We start from the raw sequence: 17,144 nt of genomic DNA, 5'->3' as shown, positions 1-17,144 counted from the left end.
TATTTATTTATTTATTTTTGGCTGCGTTGGGTCTTCGTTGCTGCACACAGGCTTCAGTAGTTGTGGCGCTTGGGCTCAGTAGTTGTGACTTGCAGGCTCTAGAGCGCAGGCTTAGTAGTTGTGGCGCATGGGCTTAGTTGCTCCACGGCATGTGGGATCTTTCTGGACCACGGATCAAACCCGTGTCCCCTGCATTGGCAGGTGGATTCTTAACCACTGTGCCACCAGGGAAGTCCCACCCTTGTCTTAAACTCTGGTGGCTGTGAGGATTCAACCAGAGTCCGTGTTATGGGCCCTGAATATGACCTGGCGTGTGGTAATCACCTTAAAATTATGAGCAGTATGTTTCCAAAGTGTTTTGAGCAATACAGGACAGTTGCCAATTGGGTAATATTACCCAGACAGATTTGCATTTCCAGACCAGGGCTTCACAAATTTCCGAAGAGGTCAGAGAACCACTTTGAGAATCTATGAAAGCTTTGGACCTTCTTCCTCCAGCAAGCTGTAAATTCATACATACACAATTCTGTATATGAATTCCAGGGGTTCATGAGCACCAAGGTGTCTTTCCATGAATTCCTAGAGGGAACGCCTGACTTTTTTTAAGTTAATAGATGCACACAGCAACAAACAAAAAACCCAAACAGTACAAAAGATTATATGGGAGATTCCCCACTGCGATCTTAGTTCCCTCATTTCTTCTTCTCAGAGGCAACGGCTGTTACTAGTTTGGGGATTCTTCCAGAGATGATAAAAAAAATGTTTAAAAAAAATCTTTGTGCTCAACTTCATTAGTTATTAGGGAAATGAAAATCAAAACCACCATACAGAGAGACACCCCTGGGGGAAAAATATCTTCTAAAGAGATTTCTGAGAATGACCGGAAATTCCAATTAAAATGAGATAGATTTATTTTGACAAATATGGCAATACTAACAACATTTCTCTGAATGTGGGTACTACTAAGAGCATTCCAGTGACTTTATCATGTATGTTAAAAATTAAACATTTGTCATCTGTTTTGTCATTTCTATCAGGTATCTAAAATAAATTTTATTAGGTATTAGAAAAAATCGAAACCACAATGAAATAACCACTCACACCTGCTTGGATGGCTGGAATAGAAAAGACAGACAAAAACAAGCGCTGGGGCTTCCCTGGTGGCGCAGTGGTTGAGAGTCTGCCTGCCGATGCAGGGGACACGGGTTCATGCCCCGGTCTGGGAAGATCCCACATGCCATGGAGTGGCTGGGCCCGTGAGCTATGGCCGCTGAGCCTGCGCGTCCGGAGCCTGTGCTCTGCAACGGGAGAGGCCACAACAGTGAGAGGCCCGCGTACCAAAAAAACAAACAAACAAACAAAAAAACAAGCGCTGGCAGGGTTGTAGAGAAATTGGAACCCTGATACATTGCTGGTGGGGTTGTAAAATGGCCAGCCACTTTGGAAAAGTTGGAAAAGTTAAACATAGTTTCCATATGACCCAGCAATTCCACTCTAGGTATCTACCTAAGAGAAATGAAAACATATTCATACAAAAACTTACACACCAGTGTTCATAGCAGCAATATTCATAATAGCCAAAAGGTAGAAACAACCCAAATGTCCATCAAAAGATGAAAACAGAATGTCATATATCCATACAATGTACTATTATTCAGCCATAAAAAATGAAGTACTGATACGTGCTACAACATGGGCAAACTTGAAAAGATAATGCTAAGTAAAAGAAGCCAATCATATATTGTATGATTCCGTTTTTGTGAAATGTCCAGAACAGGCAAATCCATAGAGACAGAAATTAGATGTGTGTGTGTGTGTGTGTGTGTGTGTGTGTGTGTGTGTGTGTATGTGGAGGGGGAGTGGTTTGGGGGGGGAAGTGGTAATGATCACAAGATTTTAGGGTGATGAAAAGTTCTAAAATTAGATTATGGTGATGGCTGCACAACTCTAAATGTACTAAAAAAATCAGAATTATATATCGTTGAACTTTATGGTATGCAAATTATATCTCAATAAAGCAGTTAGAAACACACAAATACAGAGTGGTTACTCTCAGGCATTTAAAAACATTTTATCTCGAGGCTCCACTCGTCTCTCATTTATTATTTTTTTGCTGTACACAGGGTATTTTCATTCAATCTGGAACCTGTGTTTTCTCACATCTTTCTTGGCCATTCTTCCTCAACAGTACTTTTGGAGCACTTCATTCTTTTTGCCCGGTATTCCATTGTATGGTCCTTCTGTAATTTACGCAACTAGCTTCACTTGCTGGGTACTGAGATTGTTTCCATTCTTCCTGCTCCCAATGGTGCTGCCTTCCAAGGAGGTTTCACCAATACGGTGATGTATGGAAGTGCGTTTCCCCACATCCTCAACTACGAAGCATGTTATCACGCTATTTGAAATTTGCTAACCTAATGGGTGAAAACATAATTTTATTTGTACTCTAAATGACTGAAATGGACCCATTTTTTCATATGTTAAAATGAAATCTAACGAATTTCGTGATGTGCTTCGTTCATCAGTTCATTTCCTTTGCCCACTGAAATATCTTATTGCCAGAGTTTTTACATAGTAGGGACATCAGCCCTTTGCCACGTGTTCCAAATGTTTTTCCAAGTTTGTACCTTGTTTTTAACTTTTATATTTTTTGCCAGAAGGATATTTTACATTTTTTGTAGTCTTTTTTATTTTTTCTCCCGTAGTTTCTAATTCCAATTCTGTCATTTTCTGTGTTTTGTCACTTGGTCTCTGTAAATGGAGTGATGATGCTGGTGTGGTTTCGATGAGCGTATCTGGATCTGAAGGCGTCCTGCTAAGGGGGACAGCGCTGAGTGGCAGGGAGCAGCCCTAGGGAACCCGGCTCCCCTTGTCCCCTACCCACACCAACGGCAGGCCTGAGGAACTGCGGCCCGGCCTTAGCTTCGCGCTCTTCGAGCCAACGTGAGTGGCTCCGCCCCGGCTAGCTTCCGACCAATGGACGAGCTTCTTAAGGCGTAGGGTCCCGCCTCCAGACCTCCTGGCCAAAAGGAAAGCTCCGTCTTGCTTGGAGTCCCGCCCCTTGCCGATTTGACCAATAAGCGCCCTCCCTTCAGCGCAGGACCCGCCTCCTCCGCCCGTCCGGCTGCAGACCTCACTGCTCATTCCGGTAGGCGGGCGCAGCGGCCGGTGTGGTCAGAACTCGGGCGGAGGCAGGGCCGGTGCCGCAGGACTGGGGCGGGCGGCGAGCGGGCGGCCAGGGCAGGGCGTCAGGCCGGTGCAGACTGCGGGGCCGACTTTCGGGCCGCGGGAGCAGGAACGGAAGGCGGGGCGGGGCGGACCGGGGAGGAGGCGGACTGGGGCGCCACCGGCTTCTGAGGGGCGGCTCGCCCCCTTCCGGCCCGGGGCTGGTCGGCGGGGCCGCGGGGGCAGGGCGGGCTGCGTGCCGGGTCTGGCCCTGCTCTGCGGCCCGCGCTCGGCGTTTCGGGCCTCCGGGCCCCTCCGGGCCGCGCGTCCGCCCAGGGACTGCGGGTCTGGCCTCCAGGTGTGGACCTAGCAGCGCCCTGTAGCCTTCTTAAGCGCTGACATCTGCGAAGGGCTTTGTATTGTAAACTCAGAGCGCGTTGTAGTCCCGGAAGCGCTTTGACATCCCCGAAGTAGCGCTGTGCAAACTGAAGCGCTTGGTAATCGCGGAAGCACGTTGTGGGCTCGGAAACCAAATCGAACGAAGCCTTTGGTAAATCCTGGGACCTTCTGGACTTCTCCGAAGCGCTTTGGAATCGCAGACATTCGAAGCGCTTTGACATCCCTGAAACCTTGAGCACTGTGATGGGCAGTGGAAAGAAGGGGGAAAGGTCAGTGAAGCCAGCCCCTGGCTCTGACCTACTGGCCTGCCCTCCCTCGGGGAGTCCCGGGATAGCGGGAGGCTGAGGAGGGGCAGCTATAGCAGGAGTGGTGGTGGATTCCCGGCCCCCTCTTCACCTTGCAGGTGCCCATGGCGTCGGAGAGGCGCAAGGTCAAGTACCACTGGAGCAGCCCTTCGGAGCGGAGTTCCCGCAAGCGCAGCTGCCTCCGGGAGCCCAGTGATGTGGCCCCCTCCAGCCAGCCAGCTCACAGCTCTGTGTCGCGTTCTGGAGGGGCCAGCAGCCCCAAGCGCATGAAAACCCAGAAGGAGCATGGTGTGTCCTGGGGCTCATCCCGCCGCAGAAGTTCCTCCTCCTCCTCCCATTCCTCTGGCCCAGGTGTGGGTGGGGCCGTCTCCAAAGGAGGCCTGAATCAGAGCTCAGGAGAGTTCCTTTCGTCAGGGGGATCCCCTCTGTGCCCTGCCAGACCTTCTCTAGAAGAAATGGCTTCTCTCCAGGAGGAAGCCTGCAGCCTTAAGGTAAGTGGCCCCGACTCCTTGCAAATGGTGAAGCCCTTTCCACTTGGCTTGAGATGTTGGAGGTGGGAATTTTGGTGAAAGGATACTAAAAAAAAAAAGACCAGGTCTCTTAAGATCTCTGGGGTCTCCCCAGGGGAGAGCAAAGTGGAAGACGTCAGAGGATGGCCTGAAGGTCGGTGGAGAGGTAGTTTGCAAACTTGGCAGCATTTTGGAACTACTTTAAAATCCTTGCGCCTTCCTGCCACCCTGATGAGGTTATGCTGGGGTGTGGGCGGAGCTGCCAGGTATATATAAATATTCCTCAGGTGCTTGTAACCCACAGTCAGTCCGGATGGAGGCTCGCTGCGCTGGGAGGTAGATGGCGTGCCCCGGAGACACAGATGTATGTTATTTCGGTTGTAAATTTAGGGAATTGTGCCCTGTACTTAGAAGCACAGAACCAAGAAAAAGAATTTGGTTCTTGGTGTGGCTTTTCACCAAGGTTATGGTATCCAGCACGTTGGGGTTTTGCGTGGTGGGGCAGGGTTTATTTTGGAGGTTCAGCGTTTAGTTCCCCAGTGGGAACACACAGGAGGATTTCATAATACTGGGGGGCAGACTGAGGAGTGCTTCATGGACGAGGTGCAGTTCATCCACTCATTTGTTTTATGTTAACTCTTATTTTTTAATTTTTAAAAATAAATTTATTTGTTTATATTTGGCTGCGTTGCGTCTTCCTTGTTGCGCGCGGGCTTTCTCTAGTTGCGGGAGCGAGGGCTACCCTTGATTGTGGTGCACGTGCTTCTCATTGTGCTGGCTTCTGTTGTGGAGCTCGGGGCTCTAGGTGCGCGGGCTCAGTAGTTGTGGCTCACGGGCTTAGTTGCTCCGCAGCATGTGGGATCTTCCCGGACCCGGGATTGAACCCATCTCCCTTGCATTGGCAGGCGAATTCTTAACCACTGCGCCACCAGGGAAGCCCAATTTTATGTTAACTTTAAAAAAAAAAAAAGATTAAGTTTTCTCGGCGCGTGCGAGTATGTGTGTGTGTATGTATGTGTGACAAAGTTGATCGTGAGTTTGGAAAGGTTCAGTCTCTTGCAGTCAGTCTGCTGCTTCCAGGTTAGAGGGAGGAGAGGCGCCCTAGTTTATGTTACTGGCTACTGTGTGAGCGTCCTCCGTCTCTTTAATCAGGTCTTGAACAGATATTTATCTAGGGCCTGGTTTGTGCCAGGCAGTGTTTGTAGTTGCCTGGGATTTGCTTTCTAGGTTTTGGAGGTCTGGGCCTTCAGAGGTGGGGAGGAGTTCTGTGTGTGAAGGAACGGAGGAAAAGTCTTACTTGGGTGAGATGGGCTGCCCCTAGATAAAGTTATAAAAAAAACCCAAACGCAGCCGGAAGGAAAGTAGTTTGTCCTTAAGCCTTTGCTCAGTGGTTTCTTACGTGGAACTGAGAAGTGAGGCTGTATTTAGCTCTGTATCCTCTCTGGCAGGCTGTTGTTTTTAGGCGAGGTGCTCCAGGTGTTTTCAGTGTGGCCCTCACAGTCAGAACTCTTGTGGGCACACTGAGTTTGTTTTTTTGTTTTTTTTGCGGTACGCGGGCCTGTCACTGTTGCGGCCTCTCCCGTCGCGGAGCACAGGCTCTGGACGCACAGGCTCAGCGGCCACGGCTCTTGGGCCCAGCCGCTCCGCGGCATGTGGCATCTTCCCGGACCAGGGCACGAACCCGTGTCCCCTGCATCGGCAGGCGGACTCTCAACCACTGCGCCACCAGGGAAGACCCACGCTGAGTTTTTTAAAAAAATTTAATGGTGAGCTGAAAAGCTTTGTCTTTGACATAAGAATACTGAATATGACTCAAATGTAAATGAGGTAAATATGAGGCTAATTTCATCTTGTCATTAATTCTTGCTGCAGCTTCAGTGGTTCTGGGTACAGGGTGAAACTGTCAGCTGATTAAAAGTAATGGCAATAACAAGATGAGGCACGGAGGAATCTAGCTTAGTGTCTCAGGTGTGCTGCATCCTCCGCTCAGCTGTCCTGTGGGGCTGGAACTGGAGAGTTGAGGGTGTGGCCTCTCTTCCAGGGTGGTCTAATCCAATCACAGACGCACTTTTCTCTAATTTAGGGCTAATGGGCCTTGTTTTGCCCCAATTTAATGGTTAGCCATGGAGCGATGAGTAGTCTGGTCCTGTCTCAGAAGTCTTGGGTTCTGCTGATGCCTTGCGCTCAGTCATAAGCGCTTGAGTGAGGATTGTGTGCCGGGCATTCTGTTGGACGGTGGAGCCATGAGATGGCTTGTAAGGAGCGTCCAGTCCGGAGGGAGGGCTGCAGAAGTCACAAGACTGCCTCACCAGGTGGTTTGGTGCAGCAGAGATTCCGGAATGGAGGCCGGGGAGCTAGGTTGGGGGCAGCTTGCTGTACGGTGTTATGAGCCAAGGGAATTTAGATTTTATTGTAAGCCATTAGGGAGCTCTATACAGGGGGAAGGCAGATTTGCGCTTTTGGAAGATCACTCATGTTGGATAGAATATGAGGGTGTTGATGGGATCGATCCCAGCTGTCCTACTCTAGTACTGCTAAGGGCTCTCCTTAGAGAGTGTTAGTTTGAAAACAAGATACAGTACTTTACTCATATTTTAAAAAAAGGACCTAATTAATTAATTAAACATCCTTATTGGAGTATAATTGCTTTACAATGTTGTGTTAGTTCCTGCTGTATAACAAAGAGACTCAGCTATACGTATACAAATATCCCCATGTCCCCTCCCTCCCTACACTCATCTTGATAAATTTGAAAATGCTTCTCTGACCTTCCCCTCTCTCTGCACCTCTTCCCCCCTTTTTTTCCAGTCATTTGCACACTTGTTTATCTAATAAGTACAAAGTCCTGTCAGCAAGCACTGCTGAAGGGCATGCACAGAAACGGCCTATTCTCCCCCTTGGGTCCTCCCAAGGTCCCCTCACCACTCGCCTACCGTCTACCCACCCATCCGCCTGCGCTTCTGCATTTGCTCTGTAAACATTGAGGGGTACACACTTACCTTCATGTGTCCCCCTCAACGCAGAAGTCTCTGTGCTAGGTCATGGAATATTCTGAGGGGAAGATGTTTGTGTTAGTTCATTCTGGCTGCTGTAACAAAATGCCTCAGACTGAGTAGCTTATAAACCACAGAAATTTATTTCTTATAATTCTAAAGGCTGGAAGTCTGAGATCAGGGTGCCAGCTTGGTCAGGTGAGGACTCTCTTCCGGGTCACAGTCTTCTCTTTGTGTCCTCACATGGGAGGAGGAGGCAAGGAAGCTGTCTTGGGGCGCCTTGACTAGGGCACTAATCCCATCGGTAAGGGCTCCACTTTGATGACCCAATCACTTCCCAAAGGACACACCTAATACCATCACCTTGGGGGTCAGATTTCAACATAAGAGTTTTGTGGGGAACACATTCAGACCATAGCTAGACTGGGCATTTTGGAATCAATAGAGATTCCTTCTGACCAGCCTCTCCTTGTTTGTGCCTTATTACCTCCAGGATGATTGTGAGGTTTTCTCAGATTCTGATGGTAGCTGATGATCTTTGTTTACTTTATAGAGAAGGTTAAATGTGTCTGTCATGAGCATCTTCACCTACCTTAATTTTAGTTTTTAGTATGACATACCCAAATTTTTAATTCAATTTAGGGAAGGAAGAGTGGAAGGGAAAATTGAAGCTTTATGATGTGCTAGAGCTTGTCAAATATGAGTCTCAATATTTGACCTCTAGATGCTCATATAATAATCCTCAGTCTTGTGAGGTGGGCCTTGTTATCTTTTTTTTTGTTGAGAAGTAAAATCATGGTTATGCTAAACCCTTGAGATTTTAATCTTTTTTTTTTTGTTTTTTTTATAGAAGTATAGTTGATGGCAGTGTTACCTTTACGTATTAGTTAACAAATACTTAGATATCAGTCAACACATATTTGAGCACCTGCTCTGTGTAGGCCCTGGGACGATGAGACTCAGAAAAGTTAAATGACTTGACCAAGGCCACACAGCTTGTACGGGGCAGAGCTGTGGTATAATCTCAGATGAGTCTGACTTCAAAGCCAGTGTTCTTTCTGCTGCTGCCCTCTGTGAGCATGTGCTCCTCCTGACCCAGTGTTAGGTGTGAGGGGTGGGGAGATGGAGAGGGCAGGATCCTTCCCTTGAGGAGCCCTCTGCAGGGTCACGCAGCCCAGACACAAGAGAGCATTGTGCGTTTTGGCTCTTGAGGGATGAAGCTTTCACGGGTGGTCCTGTCTCCTGCATCTTTACTCAGCGGATGTCCAGTGCTTGGGTGCAAGGCTGTGCTGGGGCTGGAGGTGCAGAGAATAAGGCAGTTCATCACAGTGCAGTGTGTGGAGTGTTGTAACAGGGATATTTGAAGTACGAGGCATCAGAGGACTGAGTGACTAACCATCGGGAAGGTCCTCACAGAAGAGGTGTCATTTGAGTTCTGTTGATGGCCAAGGCAGAAAAAAGGACTTTCAGGCAACAGGAACAACGTATGTCCAAAAAGTGTCAGGAAATGCTGGTGTGACGCTTGGGGCACTGCTTTTTCCTGGGGCCCTCCTTTCCCCCTTCTCCAGCGTTTTCCTCATTCCCAGAACACCTGGGTGTGTGGAGAAAGGTGGGAGGTGATGCTGGAAGGAAGGTTGGGGGCCAGCCTGGGGAGGAAGGCTTCCGGGGTCACACTCAGGAGTCTGGGATGTATCCTGCAGGCAGATGCAGAGCCGATGAAGGGTTTTAAGCAGAGGTGTGACGTTGCCAGATTGTAGAACTCCTTGGGGGCACCTGTAGAGAAAGGATGGAGGGAGGGAGCAGGCTGGGAGCCCCTGAAATTGTTAACAGTGGCTGACAGTGCTGAGGGCTGGCATGACATCTCCACTGATGTCTCATTTGCCCAGTGCTTCATATAGGAAATCACCTTTCATAATGTGTCATTTTCCTTCCAGGTTGATTCCAAAGATAGTTCTCGTAACCCCATGGATTCTGAATTTGCAGCTGAAGCTGAGGTTCAAAATGACATAATTGAGGAACCAAACAAGGTCCAGAAAAGGCAGAGGGATAGACTTCGAGACCAAGGCTCTACCATGATCTACCTAAAGGCCATCCAGGGCATCCTGGGAAAGTCGATGCCAAAAAGGAAGGGAGAGGCTGCCATGAAGGCAAAACCCAACACGGCAGAGCGCGCCAGCCACGGAGAGGGGCCAGCCAGGAGTGTCACCACGTGTGCCCCTCAGAAAGAGAAAAAGTCTGCCCCAGAGGTCAGAGCGGAGGAGGAGAAGGATGTGCCGGAGAAGAGCAGCTTCTGGGACAGGAGAGTGGTGATAGACCCTCAGGAGAAACCCAGCGAGGAGCCCCTGGGTGGCCGAAGGACGGTCATTGACAAGCGCTGTCCAGTCCTGGAGTTTTTGGATGACTCTGACGCGCACGTAAACGGCCAGAAAGTGAGTCAAGCTCATGCCAAGCGTGGGGTTTTGAGTTCTGTTAAATGTATTTGGTCTTTTTAGTTTGATCCTGAGTGTTTCTCATTCAACACTGTACTTGACTTACCCAGGGCTCCAGGGAGCAAATTGTTGGTTCTCTTCTAACATAGCTTTCAGAGTTATTAAGAAACCTTAATTCAGTGCTGTTTTTGTTTTAGGATTTATATGTTTGTTAAGACATAGATTTGCCTGTGTAACAAAGGCCAAATAACAGTGGCTTAGAGAAAACAGAAGTTTGCTTTAAGGAGGATGGCTCCACAGTGTGGGGGACTGGGGTGTCTTCTGCTCGATTCTCTGCTGCCCCTCAGCAGTTTCTATCTTGCGGTCTGAGCTACTGTGACCATGCTCAGCACATTACGTTGACATTCCAGCCGGGAGGAACAGGAGAAGAGCATAGTACCTTACCTCCCTTTTAAGAGTTGGGCTCAGAAGCGGTCCCCATTCTATCTGCTCATATCTGTTGACAAGAATCTAGAAACCTGGCCAACACCTGCAAGAGAGTCTGGAAGATTCCAGACTAATTTCCATCTGGGAAGCTTTACATTCAGATAAACTTTTATTGCTGTAGAGGAAGGAGAGAGTGATACTGAATGATATTGGAGGGAAACTAACGGTTATTAACACTGCTTATAATTCGGAGGAGAAAAGCACTCCTCTGTTGTACGCATCTCCGCCCATCCTTCACTACCGCTGCTTGGAGGTAGCCCCTTTCGTCTCTTTTAACTCTCGCTTCTAGTACTTACCTCCATATTTCTAAGTAATTTTTCATTGTTTATTTTTTGAAAATGTAGACATCTGTGGACTTCCTACTCAGGAAATGAGAATTTAGTTCTCTACACTTCGACAGTACCCACGCCCGTAAATGTATCCTCTCTCCCTTCCTGCAGCTCCCTGTATTATAATACCATTTTTAGCCAAATCTATTTGATTTATTATCACCATATTCATAGCTGAGTTAATTAGTATACTCTGATTACATTTCCTTTCTTACAAAAGTTGATTTTCCTTGGAGTTCATCTTACCTTGTTTTTTCCTTTAGTTTCTCTGTTCCTGTGACTATGACTGTTTCGTCTCCAAATTGCTAGTACTGTAAAATTCTTCTCAATGTTGTCAAAATAAGTAATCTCTTCTCCACCTTTTTTTTCAAGGTATAGCCCTGTTAATTGTTTCCTTAAGATTCCTTTTTTCCTCTGTCTCTTTTCGTCTCTGCTTTCTTTATGAATAATTAAGGAGAGTGTATATAATGATAATATATACTCTTAAAATTTTTGACATACTTAATATCTAAGAACACTGGCTTAGTCTTCTGAGTATTCCTTTTTTACAACATCCGGTTCTTGTTTCTCTGAGAATATGAATAAAGGTTTGTTTTGAAGTTTTCTTTCTGCACTCCTGAGTTTCCTTCTGATTTTTTTTTCCTAAATATTTTGGTTTCTGTCTTTTGTGATAGGGCTTTCCTCAGGTGTTTTGGGTATCTGTTCATATTTTAAAAATGAAGCTTTAAAAAGCCAATTGGAAGTTCTCAGTGCCTGGAACGGCTTGCTAACTGCTGCCTTGAGCATAGGTGATAACCTGTGGACTCCCAGTTGGGTCTGTAGCTTTATCCTCAGGGGCTGCTAGGGGTCCCTGGGACAAATCTTCCAGTGCTCTGACCAGGAGCACACCTCTGGCTGCTAGTGTTTTAGGGGTCAGATTGAGGGAGGTGCCTGGGTTCTCACTGTCCAGCGTGTGATGGTCTCTCACCCTCCGCTATGTGTCTGTTGTCCCTGATTACTCCACAGTCTCCGTGGTTTAAGTTTTCCAAGTGTGAACCTTATCTTTTGCTGGGTGGGGAAGGGGCAGACCCATCTGTACAGGATGGGAGCAGGGATCTGGGGATCTAGCTTCACAAGTTCTCTTAGTTTCATTTCCAGCTTCACCTTCATTTTGAGAGGTCTGGTACCTCCAATTCCTTAGTCTTCTGGGGTCCTGTAGTGTGATTCAGCATGTTTCTGGGTTTTTCTCATTGCGGGCCTAGGTTTTGGCTATCTGCGATCTGCTTATCCAGCAACTGTTCATTTATCTGCTTTCTAGCATCAAATTTTTATTTAATTTGCTTTGCTGTTTATTCTGTATGCTTTCTCTTTGTAGGTTTATGCTTTTTCAAGTCCATTTCCTGTAATTTTAAGGGTTTTTGGGCGGGGAGGACAAAACCCACATGTGCTGTATTTAATTGGAAATCCCAAGAACAGTAGGTTTTGTAAACTACTTTTCCCACCAAATATACAATGTTTGTGTTTCCTGTCTAACACAGATCATTGTTTGGCTGCCTGGAATTCCAGGATGAACATTCCATGGATGAACTTTCCAAACTTATATACCCAAACTTCTATTTGTCAAACTGGACATTTAGATTATCTGTTGGGTATCTATTTGGGGCAGCATGATACGCTAGGTCAACAGATGAGTGTTGGGATCAGACATCTGGGTTCAAATCCTGGCTCTGTCCCCCTAAACTGCAGTCTTGAGAAAGTCACTTAACCTCTTGGAGCCCCAGTTTCTTCCTCTGTATAAAAGGTATGGTTCTTTAAATGTTATCACGGACTCATACAGGGATCAGCAAACTCTGTAAGGGGCCAGATAGTAAATATTTTAGGCTTTTTGAGCTTTTAAGGCCTCTGTTGCAACTATTAAACTGTGCTGTAGTAGCATGAAAGCAGCCATAGATAATATTTAAGTGAATGGGCCTGACTATATTCCAGTAAAACTTTATTTACACCAACAGGCAGTGCATTGGATTTGGCTTGTGGGTCACAGCTTGCTGAACCCCGAATTAATTCATGAAAATCCTTTGCTCAGTGCCTCGAGTATAGTAGACTCTCAATAAATGTAGATTTAAATTTTACCATATGGGCTTGAACCTTAGGCAGTCTTGAGTATAGGTAATCTCCGGTTTTCCCAAAAAGGAAATCCGAAAACATTTTCCTGGCCAACTTGACTATCTAAAGCCTTTCAGGGTCTTAGATGACGTCATCATAAGTCTGTTTATCATATATATTTCTAGGTGGATGTGCATTTTTGAAGTCACTTTTTTCCCCACTCTGCCATTTTTCCTCCAGCCTCACATTTCATTAAATAATTTTGTTAAACCTTTTCACATGTTTCTCTGACATGGTCTTTGTTGTCACTGGAGTTACTTTTTGTGTTATGTAATATGATTTCCTGAACTTCCCTGATGATAAGAATGAAAGAATCTGACTCAGGAGGTCTGAGATGGGACTGGGGAATTGGTATTTTTTAACAGATACTCTCAGATGATAGAGAAGTTTGTGAAGCAGTCAGAGGACATCTCTACCCTTCCATCTGAGTTGGAATTTTAACTGTTATTATTTCTATTTAAACTTCTTATTATGGGATATTTAAAACATTTATGAAAATTACCCACATACCCATCACTCATCTTCAATAAGTATTAACTCACTGCCAATCTTGTTTTATCTCTGTATCCCTTTTCTCTCCACAAGTTATTTTGAAGCAGATCCCACCTACCGTATCATTTCATCCATAAATATTTCAGTGTGTATCTGTAAAATTAGATACAGGATCTTTAGGGAAAAAAACAGGCATAACTACAGTTCTGAGCTCTCCCTCTGCCCTCTCTCTCCTCCAATCCTTTTTTTTTTTTTGGCCGCACCATGCGGGATTTGGGATCTTGGTTCCCTGACCAGGGATCTAACCCATGCCCCCTGCAGTGGAAGCATGGAGTCTTAACCACTGGACCACCAGGGAAGTCCCTCCCCACAGTCCTTAATAGCATCAACTATCCAGTCAGTGATTAAATTTCCCTGTCTATGATTGTTTCAGTTTTTTTGAAACAGGATGTAAGAGTCATGTGTGTCAGTTTCTAAATGTGTTAAATCTCTTAGTCTCTGTAGATTCCTCCTCCTCTCCCCTCCCCAACCCGGCGTTGTTATTTATTTGTTGTTAAAATAAATGAAAGGTGTCATTTGAGTTGCAGAATTTCCTGCACATGAGATCTTACTGATGCAGTGTAGCACTTTTTGAATCTGTATTGGTCTGCCCGTGGAAATTCTATCCCACCTTGCAAGTAGCTGTTCCCATTGCATTCAGTTTGTGTTGTTCAGTTTTTGGAGGTATATTTTTGGGAGCCCAACAGTGTAACTATGTCTAATTATGTTTTAGGTTACTTTTTTAGGAAATATATTTACATTGTTTAAAAATAAAAATGTTTTTAGTGAAAAATAGCTTTCTAGCTGGCCCTGTGTTGCCCTACTCCTTCACCTGGATACCACTTTATACATGAGTGTTTTTCCAGTGTAATTTTATGCATAACCACTTACCATACTGCTTTTTAAAAAGTTGTCTTTTAAAAAAGTAAAAACAATCTTGAAAAGCTTTATTGAAAATGATGTCCAACACAGAACTGTGAGGTCATACCCGCAGGAATAATTATTAACTCTGTTACCTTTTTTTGCTTCCCATCTCCCCATCTTTTTAAAAGAATGAGCTTAGAGAACCTCTTTAAACATCTCAAATTAGCTTGATTGAGATTTGTTTGGGGTCATTTTTCTTTTTCAAATAGAAAAGTACATCTTGTAATAGAAGAGACTTTGTGGGGACTTGAATATAAAACAGACCCCTCAGAAAAGGGAGCATCATTTTGGGGAGAAACCCTTACCTTCCGTGTGGGCATTTTTTGTAATTTTAATCAGATTAACTTTTGTTTTTGAAAAAAAAGGTGAGTTATATTTTGAAGAGCTAGATTGCAAACATGTTAATTATGTGTTAGTGTATGCGATAGACATTTTATTTGTTCACGTGTGCTCACATGTGAACACGTCAGGCACTTGGTGCTGGCACCTGTGTGTGACTTCTCTAGCATGTGGTCGTGGGTACTCAGACATCATGTGGTGGTTGGCCTCTCCCAGAGGAGCAAACAGAGAGAACCAGGGGAAATAGCAAGGCTGCTCTGACGTAGCCCTGGAAGCTGCAGTGTCCCTTTTGGTTCCATCAGTTACAATACAAGTTAGCCCAGTTTCAAGGAGAGGGGTCACAAACCCCATCTTACGGTGGAGAGTAATATCAAAGAATTTGCAAACACATCTTGAAACTGCTACAACTGTGTGGTTGTACATTTTGAATGTGTGAGAGACCTGTTGTTAAGGATGAGATGCTGGGTGCTTCTTTTCTTTAAAACCCCCAATACACTGTGTGTTCTAGAGAGCAGTTTTTCTCAAGAGGGGTCTTCAGAAAGGGAATGTAGGCACAGCTTCCCTTTCAGGGATGGCATATGAGACCATGAGCACAAATGTATTCCCTGAAGCTGACAGGACTGTTCCTAGTTGTAAGCTGGCTTGCTTTCTGGGAATAATAAGGAAAACAGGTGACAGAGTGAGCAAAGGATCCAATGCAAAGCCATCATCACGGCCAGAAAAGCAGCCAGGACTTCTGTTCTGGAGGTGACTGAGCACAGGAGGCTGTCTTCACATAGGAAGAAGGCTAACCTGTTTCTTTTCTTTTCTGCAGCCTAAAGACCGGGAGGTGGTGATGGAGCGCACCTCTTCAGGAAGTGACTGGTCCGACGTGGACGAGATTTCCACAGTCAGATTCTCTCAGGAGGAGCCCATATCCCTGAAACCCTCAGCGGTTCCAGAGCCTTCTCACTTCCCCACGGATTACGTCATGTACCCGGCTCACTTGTACAGCAGTCCCTGGTGTGACTACGCCAGCTACTGGACCAGCGGTCCCAAGACCCCCGGCTACCACTCCGTGGGCAGTGGCGGCAGCGACACGGTGCAGGTGGAGAGGAGTGGCCAGGGCTCTTCCCCCCACTCAACGGTGAGCCCCCAGCACAACTCCAGAGAGCCCCAGGCCGCTGAGGAAGGCAGATCCCGCAAGTCGCGTTCATCTCGTTTCTCCAGAAGCTCGGAAGAAGAAGAGGTGAAGGAGAAAAGAACATTCCGGGAGGACATGCCACCACGTCCGTGTGGAGGACCCGCATCTAGCTCCCTGCCCAGGAGCCGTCGGGAGCCCAGGTTGGAGGGTTTCATCGACACCCATTGTCACTTGGACATGCTCTATTCCAAGCTGTCGTTCAAAGGGAGCTTCACAAAGTTCAGGAAAATTTACAGCAGCTCCTTCCCTAAGGAGTTTCAGGGCTGCATCTCCGACTTCTGCGATCCTCGCACACTGACAGATGGCCTCTGGGAGGACCTGTTGAAAGAAGATCTGGTGTGGGGGGCCTTTGGCTGTCACCCCCATTTTGCACGTTACTACAATGAGAGTCAAGAAAGAAATCTTCTGCAGGCCTTAAGGCACCCCAAGGCCGTGGCATTTGGGGAGATGGGCTTGGATTACTCTCACAAGTGCACCACGCCTGTCCCGGAGCAGCACAAGGTAATGTCGTCCTTAGTTTGCTGACAATCTATTATTTATTTAGTTCCTCTTTTAGTTGTTGAAACACAAGGGTTGCTCTGCTTTTGGAACTAAAGAGTTTAGAGTCTCTAAAAATGTGATTGCTGTTAGCCAGACCCTGTAGATGTCATTGGTCAAATGCTTCACAAACTGTTTCTTACCTTTCAGCTTCATTAAGCAAGAGGAGGGGCTTAGGTGCTGAGTGACTTTTACAGCTAATGATACAGATGTTAAAACTTCCGTCCCTTCTTGGGAAGCAGCACGTTGTGTTTGTTTAATTAAACAGTATATTTTTATTCTAATTTTAAAGTTAGTGTGCCCATTTCAGAATATTTGAAAAATACACAAATGTGTAAAGAAGATCATTTCCCATTCCATCAGAGACAGTGACCATTACCATCATAAGACTTTTCCCTCCCAGCGGGCTGCACTTACTCTTGTGCTTCACCTGGCTTCCCAGGGAGGACAGATGCTCCAACCCAGGCACAGTTCCTGTCCCCTAACAGTTCTTCTTAACGTTTTTGAAATTCAATTTTTTTTTTTTTTTTTTTTTTTTTTTTTGCTGTTTGCGGGCCTCTCACTGTTGTGGCCTCTCCCGTTGTGGACCACAGGCTCTGGATGCGCATGCTCAGCGGCCATGGCTCACGGGTCCAGCCGCTCCGCGGCATGTGGGATCCTCGCGGACCGGGGCACGAACCCGCGTCCCCTGCATCGGCAGGCGGACCCTCGACCACTGCGCCAACCAGGGAAGCCCGAAATTCATATTTTTAATGTTGCTGTCCCTTGGAGAATTGCAAGGGACAATTGGTGGTATGTCTTTCTTACAAGCACCTGTCATGGAATCAAGGAAATGTGTGTTGTATGCGTGTGCTTTTTAAAAAAGAATTTAGG

The 17,144-nt window shown here is 46.3% G+C and overlaps 1 protein-coding gene across 5 annotated transcripts in view; it reads left to right on the top strand.

The window, feature by feature from the left end:
- The first annotated feature begins 3,133 nt into the window (after positions 1–3,133).
- TATDN2 (TatD DNase domain containing 2) overlaps positions 3,134–17,144 on the top strand; it is a 63,052-nt gene continuing 49,041 nt past the window's right edge. For all 5 annotated transcript variants that reach the window (XR_009542697.1, XR_009542699.1, XR_009542698.1 and 2 more), the window contains exons 1-4: positions 3,134–3,833; positions 3,968–4,360; positions 9,306–9,800; positions 15,366–16,235. Coding sequence is in view for 1 of the 5 variants with exons in the window: in XM_060161196.1 (XP_060017179.1) it covers positions 3,974–4,360; positions 9,306–9,800; positions 15,366–16,235 (1,752 nt within the window). In the remaining 4 variants the exon portion in view is untranslated. The remainder of the gene's footprint in view (positions 3,834–3,967; positions 4,361–9,305; positions 9,801–15,365; positions 16,236–17,144) is intronic.

This window comes from Lagenorhynchus albirostris, chromosome 10 (genome assembly GCF_949774975.1).
Source record: "Lagenorhynchus albirostris chromosome 10, mLagAlb1.1, whole genome shotgun sequence".
NCBI classification, from domain to species: Eukaryota; Metazoa; Chordata; class Mammalia; order Artiodactyla; family Delphinidae; genus Lagenorhynchus; species Lagenorhynchus albirostris.
This window is presented reverse-complemented; position numbering and strand designations above follow the sequence as displayed.